We start from the raw sequence: 22,266 nt of genomic DNA, 5'->3' as shown, positions 1-22,266 counted from the left end.
CATAGTACTTAAGGAGTTTAAAACAGTTATGCTCTTTTGAGTGTACTAAATTACAGTATACACTGTAAAACCCAGCAGTCAACTTTATCAACTGAAATGAGTGTAGTTACTCAACATTTACTGAAAGTTAATTCTACTCATTTGAAAAGAGTTTTGAACTCAGTGTTTAAGGTAATGAGTTAAATACCTTATTACATAGTTCACAGTGCTCATATAGATTAGATTTTTAACTTAAATGGTTAGTTGGAATCGGTTTCCTCAAACGGTTTGAGTTATCTTAACTTTTTGAGTTTTACAGTGTATCAATTCATTTGCACTATTTTCTAGTGTATGTTTCAGTTTCATGTTATATTGTTTGACCATAGTCAGACACCACAGTCACATGTGGCAATGCCGGGTTGTAGATGAGAAATTTGAGTTGAGTGGGCCTCAGTTCAGAGCTGAAGCGCTTTCTGGAGGTAGAGTCGGGGTGTCGTCCCTGAAGTCATCCGATTTGAGATCTGCAGATAGACAGACGGAGATGCAAAATTAAAACTAAGATGGTGTTTACACAACACTTTAATCACATAAAAACTGAAAATCTTTTGGCTGTTTATTTGCATGATAGTGGTGTTTTGGGGTTTGAAAACAGCGGGAAAAAATATTTCAAATTGCACTTGAAAATGCTAGACCATTTCAATGTTGTGATGTTATTGGCCCGTATACATTTCCTGCTTCTTATCAAACTATTTCATAACTGTAACAATAGGCAATTCAATCAGAACTTCATGTTAAAACAGCTATCGTAACATTATTTATCAATATGTCACTCTTTTTGTATTCTTGGAAACTATAGATATTAAAAATGTAAAATAGGAAATACACCTGATGGCCTGAGGACCAAATCAGTGCGGTTTCGTGATAGTTTTTATCCTGTCATTATAAGACTTTTGAATGAGACCAATTCTTAAACACTATTGATAGCTAGTGTAAAATAATAAATCAATAAATAGTTAAACTAGCATAAATTATTAATATTACAAGTATTATAACAAATGGTGAAATAGGTATTTTAGTATTAGGTTACTCTCTACTGAGATTTCTTTTTAAATCAGGTTATATCTTATATAACTATATTTTTATATTTTTATGAAATTATAAAGCTTGTCTATCATGTTAGGATTTTATAATGTTTGTATAGTGATGTTTTTTATGTTCATGTTGGGTCTGTTGCGACGTAATTTCGTTCTGCATTACAATTTTATTGTGATGTTTTGAATGACAAAATAAAGACCAGAATAAAGACAAAATAAAGGCCTGAACACCAGGACCATTGTTTTTGTTTACATCCATCAAAATAGTCTATACTGTTTACTACAAAAAAGGATTTTGTGAAAACAGTGTTGTCATGCAGAAACTTCTTCAGTCTATAAAAGGGGTTCCCAAACTTTTCAACCCGCAACCCCTAAAATAACAATGCCAATGATTCGTGACCCTCATTATCCTCTAAGGTTATTATATCTCTGCGCATTGATGGATGTGAACTTCAGTGTTCGGACTTTCAGAAGTGAAAAAACTCTGAAAACTGGACTGACAGTTTCAATTTACTAGAACTTCTCTGTTGCTTTGACACAATCCACATTGTAAAAGCGCTATAGAAATAAAGATGAATTGAATTCACTCCACTAGCGTCATCACTCCACTAGCAGATCGGCGCTACGTCATGGATTTTGATCCCGCCCCCAAAATTATTTTAAACCCGGAAGCTGACAAGCTCAAAATTATCCAGTTTTCCTCACAATTAAAGCTAACGGGTGTCAATGTTGTCTTAACTGATGCTTAACACACACAAATCTGTTAAAATTAAAAAGGGTGTCCTGAACCTTTAATATAACGTAAACACCCCAGGGGTCGCAATCCAATGAAAATAAAAAATAGCATTTTTTTTATTGTAACTTCTTTTTTTATCCTCTGGAGGTTATGGATGTAATATAATTCTAATAGTTTAATAAAAATGAATTAGATTTTTGGAAATCACCAAGCGGTTTGGTTGGTAGTGCAGTGCTTTTTTCTGCGCATATGAATGGCTCTGATGTTTAAATGTTTCTTTCATGCCGTGTCTTGTGTGGACCGACAAATTGCTTGTCACTAGAATTTTGTCATGTTCTGTGATGTTCGGATATGATGCAAGACTGAAAGCTGCTTTACACTCACTGTATTTGCATGCAAAATACAGCATTTTAGTCACTTATAATGAACTGGAAATTGTTGTCCTTATACAAAACATGTCAAGAACTGAAGCTTCTTTAGTAAGTCATCTAAAAAAATACCTCACTAATGTAAAAGAAACTGGAATTGAGCATTGCTTTAGTCAGTTAATCGACTACTGCCATGGCTTCTTTGTGATTGAGCCGTTCTTGACGACTTACAAAATTTTTGGTGTTGCATCATATCCTACTGCAACTTATGTTAGTTCCTGTGGTTAAAAATAATGTTCAGAGGCTGGATAAAAAAGGGACATTTCTCTTGGGTAAAACGTGAGAAGCTAGAGTTCTGTTCTGCAAAATGTACTTTTTTATGTGATATTTGAATATTGTCAACACTGTGTGTTTAAACAACAAGCCTATAATGCTAGAAAACCACCCACAATTGTATAATCCTCATTAGGGCTGCACGATATTGGAAAATAATTCTATTGCAATATTTTATTTTTCAGCGATAAATATTGTAATATGAATACAGTTTCATAAGATGGTTTGAACAGCTCTATTTGACAGTTTTCAGGGAAGTCTAACAGTATTTTGGTGCAAAAATGTAATAATCGCAATGCAAAAAGATGGGGGGGGGGTTGTGTGGTGGGTGTTTGGTGTCGTGGATGATAGTGAAGACCAGGGGTTGGGGGGGGGCATTTGTGGATTGGGCAAATAATAATATCTCTGGTTGTTGTTGTTGTCATTAGTATATTTATACAAATGTAAACAAATATTTAACACATCCCAATTATTTGCATGTCTTTAATATTAACATTTATTCAGCAGGTTTTATTAAAAATATTGGTTATGTTTGTTAAAGTTAAGTGCTCTTTTCAAGAATTGTAATTATTTTGGAAATTATATACAGTTGAAGTCAGAATTATTAGCCCTCCTTTGATTCATTTATTTATTTTTTTAATATTTCCCAAATTATGTTTAACAGAGTAAGGACATTTTCACAGTATGTCTGATAATAGTTTTTCTTCTGGAGAAAGTCTTAATTTTTTAAACACCATTTTAAGGTCAATCCTATTAGTCCCTTTAAGCTTTATTTTTTCGATAGTCCACAGAACAAACCATGGTTATACAATAACTTGCCTAATTACCCTAACCTGCCTAGTTAAGCCTTTAAATGTCACCTTAAGCATCTTGAAAAATATCTAGATAAAATAAATCAGTTATTAGAAATGAGTTATTAAAATATGTTTAGAGGGGGTCTAATAATTGTGAGACAGACGAGTCTTCGCTGAGGCCAGCGGAGAAATTAAAATGATCGTGCCCAACTGAGCCTGGTTTCTCTCAAGGTTTTTTTTCTTCACTTCCGCCATTAGTGAAGTTTTTTTTCCCTCTCCGCTGTCGCCACTGGCTTGCATGGTTCAGGATCTATAAAGCTGCGCATCGTTGGATTTGCCCTTCAATATTTGGACTCTCAGTAGTGATTATTAATCCACACTGAACTGAGCTAAACTGAACTGAACTTAAACACTACAAACTGAACTACACTGTTCCTATTTACTGTGACCTTTTATGTGAAGCTGCTTTGACACAATCTACATTGTATAAGCGCTATACAAATAAAGGTGAATTGAATTGAATTGAATAATTCTGACTTCAACTATATATAGTATATAGTTGAAGTCAGAATTATTAGCCCCCCCCCCCCCAAACATCATATTTTAATAACTCATTTCTAATAACTGATTTATTTTATCTTTGCCATGATGACAGTAAATAATATTTGACTAGATATATTTCAAGACGCTTAAGGTGACATTTATATATATATATGTATATATTTATTTATTTATTTATATAATATTATTATTTTTATTTGTGAATTTTTTTGGGAAAAACATTTTTCTAATTTTATTTATTTATTTATTTATTTTAGCTGATGTAAAAATCATCCCATCTGTTCCCAAAACCAAAATGCGATCTGAATGAGTGTGATCTATAATCACTATGAACTATGATCTGTTTATCCCAGGGGTGCCCAAACACGGCCCTGGAGGGCCAGTGTCCTACATATTTTAGTTCCAGCCCCAATTAAACACACCTGAACCATCTAATCCAGCTCTTTCTATGTATACAAAAACCTCCAGGCAGGTGTGTTGAGGGAAGTTGCTAAACTATGCAGGACCGTGGCCCTCCAGGAATTTGGGCACCCTGGGTTTAACCACTAGTCTATGCACAATAAGATACTATAAATAACTTCAGTTAAATATTCCTGCCATCTGACACTTTGAATAAGATCTCTCATTTAATTATTTGGATGCCTGAAAACATCTTTAAAATATCAGTATTTTTAACTTCTATTGCACCGGGGGGGCCGCCCTCACTATTCTGCCACCCTATGTCACCTCTATGGATGCGCCGGCCCTGATTGCACCTAATATGCCCTGTTTAGTAAATTATGGATGCACTTATTGTTCTGAATACTTGTGAATGTGCTTTAGGTACCTAACAGGGAAGCGGACTGCTGGTGGTTTTCAATAACAGAGCTCTCCTCCTCGTCTTCCCCCCAGTCTGCGATGTTTGCAGGTGGGATGCACTGCTCCAAGAATAGATCTTCATCTTCATCAAAGTCCATGTCTTCTGGCGGCCAGCGCAGCTCTCCACTCTCCACCTCGCTCACATCGGTGGGCTCCACCACAATGGACGGCAGGCGCTCCTTCCCCTGCGGAGAACAGGTCAGAGTGCCTTCAGTGCTCAAAACAACTTCCACCGGGTCTGGGAAGATCTGCAAAATCAAGCAGAGAGACAGAGGGGATACAGTAAGAGAGAGAAATCTTATTGCAATAGTGCTGCATAATATATCGAAAAATTATCATTATCGCGATAATTGAATATATCAATATTCCTATCGCAGAGAGGTGCAAGAAAATACTTCTTTTTTTTTTTTTTAAGATTCACTGAAAGGAAAATACTCAGGTGGTATTGGGGCAAACTTAAGATGGCTGAAGTTCATTGAATTTATATGTTTTGCCCATGAGGTTATCGGCTCTGTTATCTTTTTTTTTCATCCAAATTTGACTAATTAAATGAGAAGGCTGTAAAGTTTTAGTTGAGTAGAGTTTGGACCAGCTTCAAATTGACTGATCAGCTTAAAGTGGGTGGGATTTGAGCTCCAAGTGGGCTGTTAGTTTTTTTAAAAGGTGCAGTATGTAAGTTTGACACCCAGTGGTTGAACTATGTATTGCACGCCTGGTTCAAAAGCACACTGTCTAACACCGTTTACCTCAGGTACACCTCATGTTCTTTAATCAGTGTTAGATAATAATAAGAGTGTGAATGCCATTTCATGTGACATTTATTGACATACTACTGAAAGCAGCAGCAGATAGTTCACCTTAGATCTTGAAAATAAAATAAACTGTTTAAAATTGAACTTCAGAACTGAGACTTAGTGCAAGCCAACACACATAAGTGATTCAGCATGTACATTTAATAATGTTAAAGAGGTTTAATATGTATTAATTAGATAATCTTACCATTGTGATGGAGTGCAGTGAGTGCACTATTCTGAATGACTATTTAAACTTCTGTCGTGTTTCATCTGGTGCAAACAGCCAATCTTGTCACGTAGTGTGTTGTTAGGACACTAGGTTACAATGTAACCTGCTCACCTAATGTTTACGCTCATGATATTTATATTATTCACTCATTAATAACCACCTCATGTGGAACTCTGAATCTGCATTTCATTTCGAAGTCTGCTACTATCCACCGGAGGTTGTAATTTGTTAGCGGACGCACACTTTGAGCGCCTTCCTGACTGAATGAATGAAATACGCTGTTTTCCATCAAGGCAACCCAGGGTGCTGAAATGTAATTGGCTAAAGCAGCGGTGGGCGGGTTAAATAACCAAAACAAGGACAGCTGTTCCAGCATATAAAACACATTTTCAAATATCTGCAGACATACTGTGGTATTTTTATGATTTAGAACAGTCAAAAATGTACATACAGCACCTTTAATGTCTTTTACATGCCACAGAGTGTTAATTAATGCTCCACCTAAACCAACCCCAAACCCAGCCTACTTGTGTTGTATGTTTTTTCCCACTTGGAGGCCTTACGTCAGTCAAATGGGGCATTACTACCTGTAGCTGTTCTGCAATTGGCTAGGAGGGGAATCTAGAGCTGAAAATAAGTGAGGTTTATTAATAAACTAATTTCGAGAGGATCATGTGCTTATGATTTATCACAGCCGGTCTCGTATTAAGCTAATCAGTATCATCCAATCATATGAGCCATAAGCTACTATAAATAACCACAGTTTTCAGTCCACTTTATCTTCGTTTGGAAGAAACCCCCCTTCCTCCACATTCTCCTCCTTCACTTTAGATCGGGCGGCACGGAGGCCCAGTGGTTAGCACTGTTAGCCCCACAGCAAGAACACTGCCAACCCTGGTCCTGCCAGGTCGGTAGGTGTTTCTGTGAGGAGTTTGTATATTCTCCCCGTGTCAGCGTGGGTTTTCCCCGGGTTCTCCGGTTTCCTCCCACCATCCAAATATATACATCATGCATAACAATGAAGCATTTGTCTAGCCCCCTTTTTTCCTCACGTGTTCCCTTAGCTACTGCAGACGGGGAGTTCTGAGATCCACCGAGCTCAGGCTCCCCTCTCGCTCTGCAAACGGGAGGAAGCCCCGGGCTCGAGGATCCCTTGAGCTCGGGGCTCTCTCCTGGGACAGCATGCCAAACATGCTTTTGATGAATCATCAGCTAAGTGTGAACTCTTGAAATACTAATGAAGGGGGTTGAGATGAGAGGAAAATAGCAACTGCCAAATAGAGTCAGAATATCTGTAGGTTTTCATTCATTCTTAGTGTCTAAATGTTTGCATTTTGGCAGAGTTTTAGATGAGAAAAATATCAATTTTTACTTCTTTTACTATGATTATTACATAATATATTTTTAGAAGCTAATAAAAATAGCTTTTCTCTATGGAAATGTAATATTGCAATCAAAATATTCAACAGCAGTATCGCAACTGATATGATAATAATAATAATAATATTTTGTTACTCTTTCTTTAACTTAAAGTGTTTAGTTGAAACCTGACTAATTGGTTAAAAATAGTTAAAGTAACATAAAAACGTTTGTTGTCATCACTTTTTGTCATATCATTTTTTTTAACAGTGTGGTCGCGTTAAAGTTTGAGATTGTCATGATGTGGTCAAAGTGAGGATGAAACACCAACAGGCTTATGAAATTCTAGCATGTGATTGACTTTAATGCACTATTGAGAACCTAAGGAAAACCGCATTTATCAAATGAACCAATATTGAAACACAGCATTGCAATATAGCTTGACCACATTATTCATGCAATGTGTAATCTGCAATGATTCATTTAATGCTGTTGTGTACAACTAGTGTCACCAAACAAAATTTAAGAAGCATGTAAAGAGGTAGTTCACCCACAAATGAAAATGTACGCACTATTTAATCTCCCTCAAGTGGTTGCAAACCTTCTGTCGAATACAAAAGAAGATGTTTTTAGGAAAGCTGAAAACCTGTAACCATCGACTTCAATAATAGGCAAGGCAAGTTTATTTATATAGCACTTTTCATACACAGTGGCAATTCAAAGTGCTTTACATAAACAGGAATAAAAGAAACAAGTATAAGAGAAATAAAAACAAATAATAAAATTGGTAAAAAAAAAGCATAAAGCTGATAAAATGTGTTATAAAAGAATGAAAAAGAAGAGAAAAACATAATAGTGCGATCTGTCGGACGTAGCACAGTGCTCATTCAGTAAAGGCACAGCTAAACAGATGTGTTTTCAGTCTTGATTTGAACGTGCCTACTGTTGGAGCACATCTGATCATTTCTGGAAGCTGATTCCAGCAGCGAGGGGCGCTGTTAGTAGCTGAAAGCTGATTCACCCTGCTTTGACTGAACTCTTGGAATTTCTAGTTTATATGATCCTAAAGATCTGAGTGATCTGTTAGGTTTGTATTCAGTGAGCATGTCTGTAATGTATTGAGGTCCTAGGCCATTTAGTGATTTATAGACCAGTAATAATACTTTAAAATCTAATACTAAGGAAGTCAATGGTTACAGGTTTCAAGCATTCTTTAAAATATCTTCTTTTGTGTTAGACAGAATAAAGAAACACTATAGGTTTGGAACAAGTGAAGGGTGAGTAAATAATGAAAGAGTTTTTTTGTTTTGGGTGAACTGCCCCTTTAAATAGCATCTGTTTTGGGGGAATTATTGTACTGTATAGCTGACTTCAACTAAACTCAGATTTTCCTTTTTCGTTTACATGACATTTACTGAAAATGTACAATTATCAATATACAATAATCCTGTATATGTGAAACATCATGCTTATTACATGTTCAGTTTAGGGTGTCACGGTGGCGCAGTGGGTAGCACAAATGCCCCACAGCAAGAAGGTCACTGGTTCAAGCCTCAGCTGGGTCAGTTGGCATTTCTGTGTAGAGTTTGCATGTTCTCCGCATATTGGCGTGGGTTTCCTCTGGGTGTTCCAGTTTCTCCCGCAGTCCAATGACATGCGCTATAGGTGAATTGGGTAAGCTAAAATTGTCCATAGTGTATGTGTGTGAATAAGTGAGTATGTGTTTCCCAGTGATGGGTTGCGGCTGGAAGGGCATCTACTGTGTAAAACATATGTTGGAAAAGTTGGCGGTTCATTCCGCTGTGGCGACCCCAGATTAATACAGGAACTAAGACGAAAAGAAAATGAATGAATGAATAAATACAAATCAAGAACATTTCCATTCCAATCCATTAGTACATTATTGCTGCTTAAATGTACAATTATAGTTGCAATTTTTGGAGGACTAAGAGTATCATTTAAGGAAATGAATGAATGAATGATTGGTTTATTAATTAAAAATACACACGTATAAATCAGACATATTTAAACATTTATTTATGTAGATAAATGTATCAGTTAAATGATAAAAATTTGCATTTCACAATCTCAAATATATTCTCAAATATATGACATTTACTATAATTTACTATAAAATTATAATATATTTATACTATATTGTTTTTTATTATAAAAAATATAAATTTAATAAAAAAAATAGGAAAGGCTGTGAAAAATGTCTTTGCTCCATTTAACATAATTAATAATATATTTGACAATTTCACAGGAGGGCTAATAATTGTCCTTTGGCTTAGCTCCTTATTTATCAGGGGTTGCCACAGTGAAATGAACCACCAACTCATTCATTCATTCATTCATTTTCCTTCGACTTAAGGCTGATTTATGCTTCTGTTTCAAGAGCATGTGTATACATCGGCACAGCCTACGTATGATCGCAGAGCCCTCACTGTGGCTGACGCTGACGAGCACTTCTCAAACGCAACGACCAATCTGTGTTTGGTCGGCTTGGTAGTGCTGACGAGTGTGGGCGGAAGTGAGAGCCGCACGAGCCCGATGGAGCGAGTGTTCACAAGTGTCGAGTCCCGTAAAGGAGCTCCAGATGGAAGCTGTTGTTTTGTGTTTACCTTATGATTAAAGTTATTGCACGTCCGCTGGTTCCCACCTCTGAATGAGCGAGTTTCAGAAAAAGCAAAACACCAGTGAAGAAACTCGACACAGAGAAATATAAAAACCTACTGCCAGCTAGTGTTTCGGAAGTGTTACTGCAGAGCAACAGAAACAGCGTGCATAAATATAAATGCACGGCAACACGCATTGCATGCGCAGTGGCTCACGTCGATCACTCGAAGCAGAAGTATAAACCAGGCTTTAGTCCCTTTATTCATCAGGAGTTGCCACAGCAGAATGAACCACCAACTTATCCAGCATATGTTTTACAACACAGAAATGCCAACTGGCCCAGCCGGGACTCGAACCAGCGACCTTCTTGCTGTGAGGTGACAGTGCTAACCACTGAGCCACCATGTCGCCTCCACTACTTCAAACTATTCCACTATATGTTTAACACAGCAGATGCCCTTCCAGGTGCAACCCAGTTCTGGGAAAAACCCATACACACTCATTTACACATACACTCATACACTACAGCCAATTTTAGTTTATTCACTTCACCAATAGCGCATGTGTTTGGACTGTGGGGGAAACTGGAGCACCCGGAGGAAACCCACGCCAACACGGGGAGAACATGCAAACTCCACATAGAAATGCCAACTGACCCAGCCGGCACTCGAACCAGCGACCTTCTTGCTGTAAGGGGAGCCACCGTGCCCCCAAAGTGTGACCTGTTTCTTGTCCAAAACCATAACAAGAGTTTAGACAAAAAATCATAATCCAACACAGTGACTGTTGTGTGCAAAAGAAATGTTGTGTTGTCTGAATCCGGCATTACAGACTCACGGCAAAGATTAAAGAATGACAGATTGGTTTGTTACCTGAAAGGGCAGTCTGTCCCCTTTCTGCTGGGCTGGAAACTCATCCATGGCTTGGGCTTCTGAGTATCCCATCCCTCTGTTATTTACCACAAAAAAAAAAATAATCAAAATAAGTGAAGTTTCACAAACTAATTTCGAGAGGAGCTCGTGATATCATTGACTGCAGCTGGCCACCCATCTACATGCATTAGTTAGCCAATCAGATTAATCCCAACTCACTATAAACCTAGCTAGAACTACTCTCTTATCTTCGTTTTCTGAAGAAACCCCCCATCCACCCCTTCTCCTCCTTTCCTTCTTTACCATGGGGAGCTCTCGAGAACCACCTGATCTCGTACTCCACCCACATGCTCTACGGACCAGGCGGTAGCCCTGGGCTCAACTATCTCCGAGCTCCGAGCATGCCAAATCTGCTAACAGTTGTCAAACAATATCAAAGTGTGAACTTTTGAAATTAAAAGCTCCATGCAAAAACATCTAAATGTCATCTGCAAATGCATTTTTTTCAGCCTCCTATGTTTATGTTCAGTAATTTCACTTCAAAGGTAAATTTGAATGTATTAATTGCCATAAAAGTAAAATTACTGTTAATTTATTTAATTTATTAATTTATTTAAAATTAAAATAAAGTTTAAAATATAGCATTTTAACCACTGGTAGACCTACACTTAATATTATAATTGTTGTTTTACCATATGGTTTGAGAAATAACAATAATAATAGTCCGCAGAATCGTGGGAAAATCGTAATCTTTATTTTAAGCAAAAAAATCGTGATTCTCATTTTGGCCAGAATCGTGCAGCTCTACTAGTAACCTCAGACAAACACAGTGCATCCAAACACTGCAGCTTTTTTTTTCTCTTCTTCATTGTGGTCGCTTGGTTATGAGAGACGCCAGGGGAGCACGAGCGCGCAGCCTATTGTAATGGTTAAGGAAAACACATGCGAAAATGAGTGCCGTATAGCAGCAGTGAAGAGATTGTAAAAAAAAGGATGTAAGGATGTCGCCAGAGTGGCTTTTTGGTTTCTTTTCTTGTGCATCCCAGGGCGCACAGCCCATTGTAATGGTTAAGGAAAACACATGCGAAAATGAGTGCCGTATAGCAGCAGTGAAGAGATTGTAAAAAAAAGGATGTAAGGATGTCGCCAGAGTGGTTTTTGGTTTCTTTTCTTGTGCATCCCAGCCACTATAGCTCCCCATCTGAAAGAGTATTTAGCACAGGGGCTAATGTAGTCATCCAACTTCACAATTTGTATTGTTCAGTACGTATTTGAAAAATGATGGCTGGTTCCTTTACTTGAAAGCTCAGATTTGATTAACATAATTTGATTTGTTCACAGAGTTTGAGGTTTACTGTATCGTTATTATTGACACCTTACAGATGTTGATCTACCTTTACAATTGCACGCACAATGCATTTTATTTTAAGTTTAAGAGTCTCTTTAACACTTATGTTTATTTTATTATGAAGAGATCAGATATTTTGGATGAATATTTTTGTTTTTGACTATTAAAACTATTTGCCTTAGTAATGTTAATAAATTAAAGTGGTTAAATAAAAAACCCTAATAATCCTAAATGTATTAAAAAAAATATTCACTAATAATCATCGATATCGAATGATATGAAACATGATCTCATGGTTTTTTTATTTTTTTATTTTTTTGCAATATCGCTCAGCCCTACGTATATTTAATAAAAAGTAAAAGAGACAAAAGTAATATTAAATAAATAGATTTTTCTCACAGTTTACACCAGTCGCAAAGCTAAGAAACCAGGCGGGATACGGGATTTGCTAATCTCAGTTGCTCCCGGGTGACCTGTGACTAATCGTTCCACTCTCAAACCCCTGATGAACGGCCGGATTACAATGCTTATAGCAGACAGCCAGGGAGCGATTATATCAAAATGGATTATACGCTCTCTCGTTTTTCATTAGCAACAGATTGGATAAGAGCGCTGAATTGTGGGTCATCACTGCAGATTTGAACGCTATTTACGGCTTACTGTGCATTGTACGTTTTTTTTTTTACTAAAAAAAGTTACTAAAAGGGTGGCTCAGTGGTTAGCACTGTCACCTCACAACAAGAAGGTCGCCGGTTCGAGTCCCATCTGGGCCAGTTGGCATGTCTGTGTGGAGTTTGCATTCCTCCGGGTGCTCTGGTTTCCCCCACAATCCAAACACATGCGCTCTAGGTGAAATTAATGAACTAAATTGACCTGTAGTGTATACATGTGTGTGTGTATGGGTGTTTCCCAGTACTGGGTTGCTGCTGGAAAGGCATCCGCTGCGTAGAATGTATGCTGGAATAGTTAGCGGTTCATTCCGCTGTGGTGACCCCTGATATATAAAGGACTAAGCCAGATGAAGTTGCTAAAAGGGTCATGATACATGTCACATGGTATTATATTGCATGTGAGTAGCATCCACGTATAGGAATTTAACACTGTTGCTTTAATTCCGTGATACAGTCGCATTTTAAAATATTGAGTTTAAAACATGTTTTGAGGCAAAAGCATTTTGTTATGCTAGAAAGGATCACAAATTGTTATTTTAAGCTCCAATGTTCTGAATAGGCAGATGCTTTTATCCAAAAAGGCTTCAACTGGATGCTAGAAAAACAATCCTCATTTCTGCTAACCACTTTAGTGATGGGTTGTGTCATAATGGGCTTACTTAATGCTAACTAGCAAAATCCTGACACCTCGGGTCATGTGGGTATTAGGTGCAAACAAGGGTTTCAATGTGTGACTTCCTGAACGTTATCTGTAGTTTCCTTTGCAATGCAGCTGCCAACTTCTCTAACATGTTTTGCAAGTAACTGTTGTTTGGTGTTTCTTCATATTTTCAGTGACTAAATCTGCTTGTGAGTTGATTTTTGAAGTCTTTTTTTTTTGTTTATTTCTTTGTTTCGTTTTTTGAATGTGTTTTCTTTATGGTGGTCATAATATCATACACTCAATAAAATAACATTTGCTGTTCGTTCATCTGCTTGTTTAAAATGAGCTGAAACAACACAATTTTAGATTTTTTGGGGCGACAACTTGGTTGTTTTTACATTCAATCCACTTAAATTTGTAAAAACAAGTTAACTTAATTCCTTCATGTTGTTTCAACACAAATTGATCGTGTGTAAAGACTGTATGGTCATAAAAATGCTGGCTTCTACACAATTGTTTAGTGTGAGAAGGGCGCACCCACACTATGCTATCCGAACCGTGCCCAGGCGCGTTTCCCGGTTATTTTGAGAAGTGTGAGTGCTCTGAATCATGCTGAGGCGCGGTTGAGCCCGAAACTGAAGACGAGACATGACTTTTAAGGGACTGATTTATATGGATTTATTAATCATTCTTGCTGTTCAATAAACGCAAACTGTCGTAGTTTATTAAAGACGCAAACCCCTCACTGCACGACAGCTGCACCTTCAGCAAACCTCCTAATTCCTGCAGCACAAGGACTTCATGATTGTTTATGAGCGTCAAAAGTGGCTGATCTGTTCTGCGTAATATTTGACTGTATGTCACTGCATATCAAATGACTTAAATGATATAAGCGCTCGAGTCCCAGCTGGATCAGTTGGCATTTCTGTGGAGAGTTTGCATATTCTCCCAGTGTTAGCGTGGGTTTCCTCCGGGTGCTCCGGTTTCCCCCCAATCCAACCACATGTGCTATTGGTAAATTGGGTGAACTAAATTGGCCGTAGTGTATAATTGTGTGTGTGTTTGTGTGTGAATGACAGTGTATTGGTGTTTCCCGGTACTAGGTTGCAGCTGGAAGGGCATCCGCTGCATAAAACATATGCTGGAATAGTTAGCGGTTCATTCCGCTGTGGCGACCTCTGAAATAGAGACTAAGCTGAAGGAAAATGAATGAACAAACAGCAAACATTATTTTTTTTGAGTGTATGAAAGTCTATTACATAAATGATGTATTTTATGGGCAATATAATACGTATATATAATAATTAAGTGTGGCTGTCTAAACCACGAGGGAAATCAGTCTATGATTTTTGAATATTTAGTTATTGTCAGAAAATTACAGAAAAAAAACAGATCTTTTGTATAAATCTTTGCACATATGTTGCACTGCCTTGTTTAAATGTTTATCAATGAGATGACAAAGTCAATTGGGAACAGAATATATGTGTTTTTAAGTCAGATTTCATAGTCTGTTTTGCAGATGTCTGTTACATAAAATGCTAGCTATGAAACTATATACAGCATAATTATGTAACCTAATGCATATTGCTGTATGCTGTCTTGTCATTACCCAAAAAATTATTCTGTCATCATTTATTATTCATTCATTCATTCATTCATTTTCTTTTCAGCTTCGTCCCTTTATTAATCTGGGGTCGCCACAGCAGAATGAACCGCCAACTTATCCAGCACGTTTTTACACAGCAGATGCCCTTCCAGCCCCAACCCATCTCTGGGAAACATCCACACACACATACACACTCATACACTATGGACAATTTAGCCTACCCAATTCACCTGTACCGCATGTCTTTGGACTGTGGGGGAAACCGGAGCACCCGAAAGAAAACCCACGCGAACGCAGGGAGAACATGCAAACTCCACACAGAAATGCCAACTGACCCAGCCAAGGCTCGAACCAGTGACCTTCTTGCTGTGAGGCGGCAGCACTACCTACTGCACCACTGCGTCGTCTCATCATTTATTAATAAAAAAAAAGGTTAATATATGTACACTCAAAAAACTGCTTGGTTGTTTTGACCCAATTGTTGGATCAGTTTTGGACAAAAATCTATTGGGTAGCTTTTGGGTTTGTCCATGTTTGACCCAACATTGTATTGATACAACCCAGCACATTTTATAGTGTGCAAACATTTACATTTCACACAAGACTGTTTTAAAATAAGATCCAATTGATTAAATAGCTTAAGTTTATAAACTAATTTCGAGAGGATCACGTGCTATGATTGATCTACTGGCTTGCTTGGTTTGGGAATTGTGGAGCTGCGCATCGATGGATTTGCTCTTCAGTGTTTGAACTTTCAGATGTGAAAATTAAACCACACTGAACTGAACTGAACTGAACTCTGAAAACTGGACTGGCACAGTTTCAATTTACTATGATCTTCTATGTTAAGCTGCTTTGACACGATCTACAATGTAAAAGCGCTATACAATTAAAGATTAATTGAATTGGTCTCGCATCAACAATCATCGATAAACCAACCAGATGAATTCAAGCCTACAATAAATAACCTATATTGTTTTACTTCCCTTATCTTTGTTTTTGAAGAATCCCCCCGTCCACCCCATCTCCCCCTTTTTTCTCCTTTAACAGGGGAGGCTGTTGAGAACTACCTGATCTCAGACCCCCTTTTATCCTCAGTGACCAGGCTGGAGCCCTGGGCTCAGTTCTCTCCTAGCTTCAGGGTTCACTCCCAAGACAGCATGCCAAACCTGCTATTAGTATCAAGCAATAGCTGAGTGTAAACTCTTAAAATCATTTCTTTACAATTATATCATATAAAATAGTAATATAGTGTATATATAGCCTGCAGCTATCTCTCTGAAACTCTCACATGGTCACCCACTGAAGCTAAGCAGAGCTGCTCCCGGTCAGTACCTGGATGGGAGACTACATGGGAAAGCTAGGTTGCTGCCGAAAGTGGTGTTATGTTAGTGAGGCCAGCAGGGGGTGCTCAACCTGCGGTCTGTGTGTGTCCCAACACCCCAGTATATTGATGGGGACTCTATACTGCTCAATATTGCGCAATGTATTTTGGATGAGACCGAGGTCCTGACTCTCTGTGGTCGTTAAATATCCCTAATATGTCCTTCAACATAAAGTAGGGGTTTAACCCCAGCATCCTGACCAAATTTGCCCACTGGCCTCTTTCCATCATGGCCTGTTAACCATCCACATATCATAATTGGCTTCGTCACTCTCTGTCTGCTCTACACCAATCAGCTGGTTTGTTGTCTGGTGCAATATGGCTGCTGTCACGTCATCCAGGTGGATGCTGCACACTGGTGGTGGACGAGGAGATTCCCCCCAAAAGTGTCCAGAAAACACTATATAGTTGTAAGGAATTATTATATATTTTTTCCTACTTGACTACTGGATTTGAAGTAAAGGTTGTGTAACATCGTCTACAAGCTATTTTAACTTCTAGATTTTTTTTTCTCAAAGTTGTAATGTTAATTTTTCTTTTTCAAATGTTTCCTAAGTGATGTTTAACAGAGCAAGGACATTTTCAATGTTTACATATAATATTTTTAAGTCTAAGTTAAGCCTTTAAATGTTACTTTAAGATGAATACTAGTATCTTGCACAATAACTAGTTCAATATTTTATACTTTACTATTATACTTCGTGTTAGTTAAATATTTTACACACAATTTACACATCATAGCTAAGTCAAACATATTAGCTATTAGAAATTAGATCTTAAAACTATCATGCTTATAAATATGTTCGATAAATCTCTACATTAAACAGCACTTGGGAAATATTTTTAAAGAATAAAAAATTCACAGGAGGGCCAATCATTTCGACTTCATCCGTATATGCCCACAAGACCAGCAGCCTCGTGTGTTTGTGGAATAGACTACTGTATATGTCATTTTATTATTTCTTTGTCCTTCCCGATCCAAATCTCTTTATATTCTCTCAGAGGGATTAAGGAAGCCTGAAGACCTGTCTGATAAACAAAATCCCCCTTTTTACTTCCAGTGTGTGTGTGCGTGTGTGTCAGCTTAAGCCATCTACAGAGATGTATAATGAAATGAAGGTCAGTTTCCTCTGAAAAACCACAGCCTGCTTTCGGTTCACACCTCAACAGAATGTTTTTAAGTTTTAAATTTTAAGGGCATCTGCTATCTTATTCTGATTTTCTGAAAGATATATAGTTCACTCAGAAATTAAAATGATCTCAGTTTCCTCACCTTGAAGTTGTTCCAAACCTTTATGAGTGTTTTGCCTCATAATAGGAGATATTGTAAGGAAAGCTGTTAACCGGTTACCATTAACTTCCATAGAATTTCTACTATGGAAATCAATGGTTACAGGTTTTCAGCATTCTTCAAAATATCTCCTTTTATGTTCAGAAAAGAAACTCATAAATGCCTGCAACCACTTGAGTAAAAAATGAGTACATTTTCAGTTTTTGGGAGGTTTATAAACGTATTAAGGGGTAAAATTGTCATTATTTACACAGCTTTTGCTTTATTTCCTTATCACAAAGATGTCATTTTGAAAAATGTTGGAAACATGTAATCATTGACTTTTACAGGATTTATTTTTCCTGCAATGGAGGTCAATGGTTACAGGCTTTCAACATTTTTCAAAATATCTTCTTTTGTGATCAACAGAAAAAGGAAACATGTAAAGCTATGGAGCTACTCTATGAAGAGTAAATTTTCACTTTTTTGTGTGTGAACTGTCCGTTAACTCTATTTAGGCCAAAAAGATGCATTATGAAATGAAGGATAACGATGATACGTAAAATATTGAGCAGCTAACAAAAACTATCATGCTAATTAAAAAAAAAACCTGTCGTGCAAACTAAATAAATCAATACATTTTTGAATCAGTCATTCATTTTCCTTTGGCTTAGTTTCTGTTTCAGAGGTTGCCACAGCAGAGTGAACCGCCAACTATTCCAGCATATGTTTTACACAACAGATGCCCTTCCAGCTGCAACCCAGTACTAGGAAACACCCATACACTCTCATTCACACACACATTCAAACACTACGGCCAATTTAGTTTATTCAATTCACCTTTAGCGCATGTGTTCGGATTGTGGGAGAAACTGAAGCACCCAAACGGAGACCCACGCCAACACATGGAGAACATGCAAACTCCACACATAAATGCAAATTGGCCCAGCTAAGACTCGAACCAGTGACCTTCCTGCTGTGAAGCGACATTGCTAACCACTGAGCCTTGATTTTTGATGTTTATCATATTTTCTTTCTCATTTTTCTCTTCTCTTTCAGTCAGTGCACCAAAAGAGCAATTTCCTCACTGCGTTCTCGCTTGTGAAACAGCTGGTGAGCATTTATTTTATTTATTTTTTTCCCCCCATGTAATGGACGTCACATATCTGCTCAGGTCTCTGACGACAGCTGCCTAGCGGTTAGAGTTGTAATCCTGCCTACCCCTCCTGCTGCCTGTGGTAAGTCATTAACAAGCTAACGGAACAGATTTCACTCCGGCACGAGGCAGCAGCTCCACATGCTATTCACAGGCTCTCTCGCAGATTGGGGACACACAGAAAACAGCTGATCAAGTGAGAGTGTGACATTCATCAGGTGCTTTTAATACACCTGACAATCATTACCTGCATCAAACTACAAAAACATGCTTTTCTTACTTAGATTTTTTTGTCATTATCATAATTAAGCTTTTTTTATCATTCTCATATTTACTAGTTAAACAAAAAATGTAAACAAAAATTTATTTATAGCATATTAAATCGTATTTTTAGAATTATTAGATTAAAATGCAGATCCAAAATACTAATAATGAAATTTTCATTTAAATCTCTATAGTCATTAACTATCTTTCAAACCTGTTTATCAGTTTAAATGTTAAATAAAATTGAAATATTTGGTTTCTTGTCCTTAAATCAGAAGCATTTTCTAGACGGGCTGAAAATACAGTCTTGATTTAAGAAACAATATGCCAAAATGAAGTGATTCTGTCCTTAAAGGGCACCTATTTTACCCCTTTTTCCAGATTTAATATAAATCATTTGTGTCTCCAGAATGAGTCTGTAAAGTTTCAGCTCAAAACACCCATCAGATTATTTATTAGCTCTTTCAGAAGTTTTCATTTTTAGCTCTGAGCATCTTGTAGCTGTTTTTGTGGACTGTGCCTTTAATGCCAGTTCTCCCCGCCCGTTCCCACGTGCCTGTCAGAGTGTACCTCAGTCTCCGCCCCCGACTGTGTCAGATAAACAGCCCAGTGACAGACATGAAGGAAGCAGATCTCCTGTAACGTTCTTGAGAAATACTACAGTAAAAACTTTACCAATGATTATTTGATGTATTTGCTGTGGAGTTGCAACGATGAGTCACACACAATGTTACAAAGTTCACGTGCACACACACACAGACAGCACGCACGTTTAGCTTTGAACTGTTTTTGTACATCAAATGTGACAGGATACACGTTAATATCCACTGCTGTATGAATATACGTAATGTTAATGTACAAAACAAACCTGATTTAACATCCTGAAAATATAGTTAGACATTTTGATTGAAGCGTCTTCTTTTATAATTGTATTGACACTGTGGTGATAAAGTAAAGCTGAAGTTAATCGCTGTAATTCATTACAAACGTGATTTTAAAAACGTGTTAAACTTGTAAAACTCATTCTTGGTCACATTTGATGATGATTGATGATCACAGAGAGGTGAACAGATTTTTTAATCCATGCAGCAACCGTGCTTTGCGCGCGTCCTGTCTTGTTAATATGATTGCACGCATTACTATGGAGACCTGTTAATACGTGGCTATCAATCAATTCGGTGGGCGGGGAAAACTGCACTCCTACATCAAGTTGTGGTCGGCCTCAAAATGGGAGGGATTTGGATCCTATTTTAACGTCAGGAAATAAAATTTAAAAGAAAGAGAGAGAGAATTATTGTGTTTATATCACCCCAATATGACTGTGGACACACTTTACCTACACACTGTTCTGTCCGAACAACTTATAAAAGATGATTTTCATCATAGGCGCTCTTTAAAACAAGCTAAATAATCTACCAAAGCAGTAAGCAAAATAATCTAGTTTATATATATACTTTTGATATAGGATTATTTATTTTACCCCATTGGCAGATTATTTATCTTGTATTAAGAAAAAACTTATTTAGTTTAGACATTATTTCTTGAAAGGGGGCAATATGTTTTGCTTGTCTAGAAAATGCTTTTTTTTTAAAGAATTTTCAGATATTTGGACTAGAAACAAGACCTAATCTAATTGAGAAAAGCATTTTTTGCAGTTCATGATTAAACACTAGCAGCCTTACAGCTAAAACCATTGACAGGTTAATAATTTATTGTTTAATTAAACCGGCGACGCAGTGGTGCAGTAGGTAGTGCTGTCGCCTCACTGCAAGAAAGTTGCTGGTTCGAGCCTCGGCTGGGTCAGTTGGCGTTTCTGTGTGAAGTTTGCATGTTCTCCCTGCATTCGCGTGGGTTTCCTCCGGTTTCCCCCACGGTCCAAAGACATGCGGTACAGGTGAATTGGGTAAGCTAAATTGTACGTAGTGTATGAGTGTGATTGAGTGTGTATGGAAGTTTCCCAGAGATGGGTTGCGGCTGGAAGGGCATCTGCTGCGTAAAACGTATGCTGGATAAGTTGGCGGTTTATTCCGCTGTGGCTACCCCGGATTAATAAAGGGACTATACATATATATATGTATGTATATACACACACACACAGTATAACACTTAACTATATATATATATATATATAATATATATAAGTTTTTTCCACTGTTTACTATTACAAATGTAATTGCAATATATGTCACTGCACATTTGCACATTTTAATAACAACTGCATATGTAGGATCTCACATTCATTTTCTTTTAAAATGACTAACATTATTTACAGTGAGCTCTGAAAGCATCATCTGTTTACACACATACAATCAATCAATCCAGCGTATTTTCGAAATCTCCTGGCCAAACGGCATCAACATCATACATAAGCGTTTGTCCCTGTTACATCAAGCCATCTGTTCAGTCATGCACAGAAACACACACAACTGTAAGGAGTCCTACCCATCGGTGGGCAAGCAGTCGTCCTCTTGGGTGGTGCAGATCTCAACGCTGCCCATGCCTGGTATGATGATAGGGGGCAGAGAAGGGCAGCTCCCACAGCACTGCCCTCCGCAGGCCCCATCGGCGGGCACTGTTCTTCCAGGACGAAGCCTGACTCTGGGTTAATCGGAAAAGACTGCAAGCCGATACTCCAAATGTCACTGCACATCAAGCAGTCATGTCCCTTTATGATGGCTTCTCTTGCCTGACAGTCTTTATCCTAAACTAACTCCCTCTCTCTCTTGTCCCGAGAAGAGGAGAAGGGCTTTATAGAAGAGCTGGATTAGTGTCTTTGTCGATTAGTGTGGCGGGGCGGGTGACGTCAGAGCAGTGAGCGGCCTGGCACTCAAGCCAGGTGTGCACTTACTAGTGTGCATACGGGTCTTAAGTCTATACATTCTGAATTGGCTCGCTTAAAAACATGCCTTCAGTGTTAATATGAGTCCATCTCAGCAGATATACTCAAAATATGGGTTCCATCAACATATATTTATGTAAACATATTCAATTTATATATAAAAAAAATAAAAACTGCACACTTATTCTGACCTGTAATTATTAAAATATATCAAAAGTAAGTGAACTTTATTCATGTCAGATTAGTGATCTGAAAGATAGTGACTATAGAGATTTTAATGTTGATATATTAAACCTTAAGTTGTAGTACGGGTCCATGCTGGATATATTCATTCATTCATTTTTTTTTTCGGCTTAGTCCCTTCATTAATCTGGGGTCGCCACAGCGGAATGAACCGCCAACTTATCCAGCATATGTTTTACGCAGCGGATGCCCTTCCAGCCGCAACCCAATTCTGGGAAACATCCATACACTCTTGCATTCACACAC

At 37.7% G+C, this 22,266-nt stretch overlaps 1 protein-coding gene across 1 annotated transcript; it reads right to left on the bottom strand.

The window, feature by feature from the left end:
* Positions 1 to 429: 429 nt before the first annotated feature.
* On the bottom strand, positions 430 to 22,094 carry LOC130245326 (uncharacterized). Its single transcript, XM_056477995.1, has 5 exons — positions 22,072 to 22,094; positions 21,381 to 21,536; positions 10,597 to 10,672; positions 4,692 to 4,971; positions 430 to 500 (listed from the first exon to the last, which is right to left on the bottom strand). The coding sequence occupies exons 1-5, from the start codon at positions 22,092 to 22,094 to the stop codon at positions 430 to 432; spliced, it is 606 nt and encodes a 201-aa protein (XP_056333970.1).
* Between the last annotated feature and the right edge of the window lie 172 nt (positions 22,095 to 22,266).

Source organism: Danio aesculapii, chromosome 18, assembly GCF_903798145.1.
Source record: "Danio aesculapii chromosome 18, fDanAes4.1, whole genome shotgun sequence".
In the NCBI taxonomy this organism is placed as follows: Eukaryota; Metazoa; Chordata; class Actinopteri; order Cypriniformes; family Danionidae; genus Danio; species Danio aesculapii.
The sequence above is the reverse complement of the archived record's forward strand: the minus strand, read 5'-3'. Positions and strand labels throughout refer to the sequence as shown.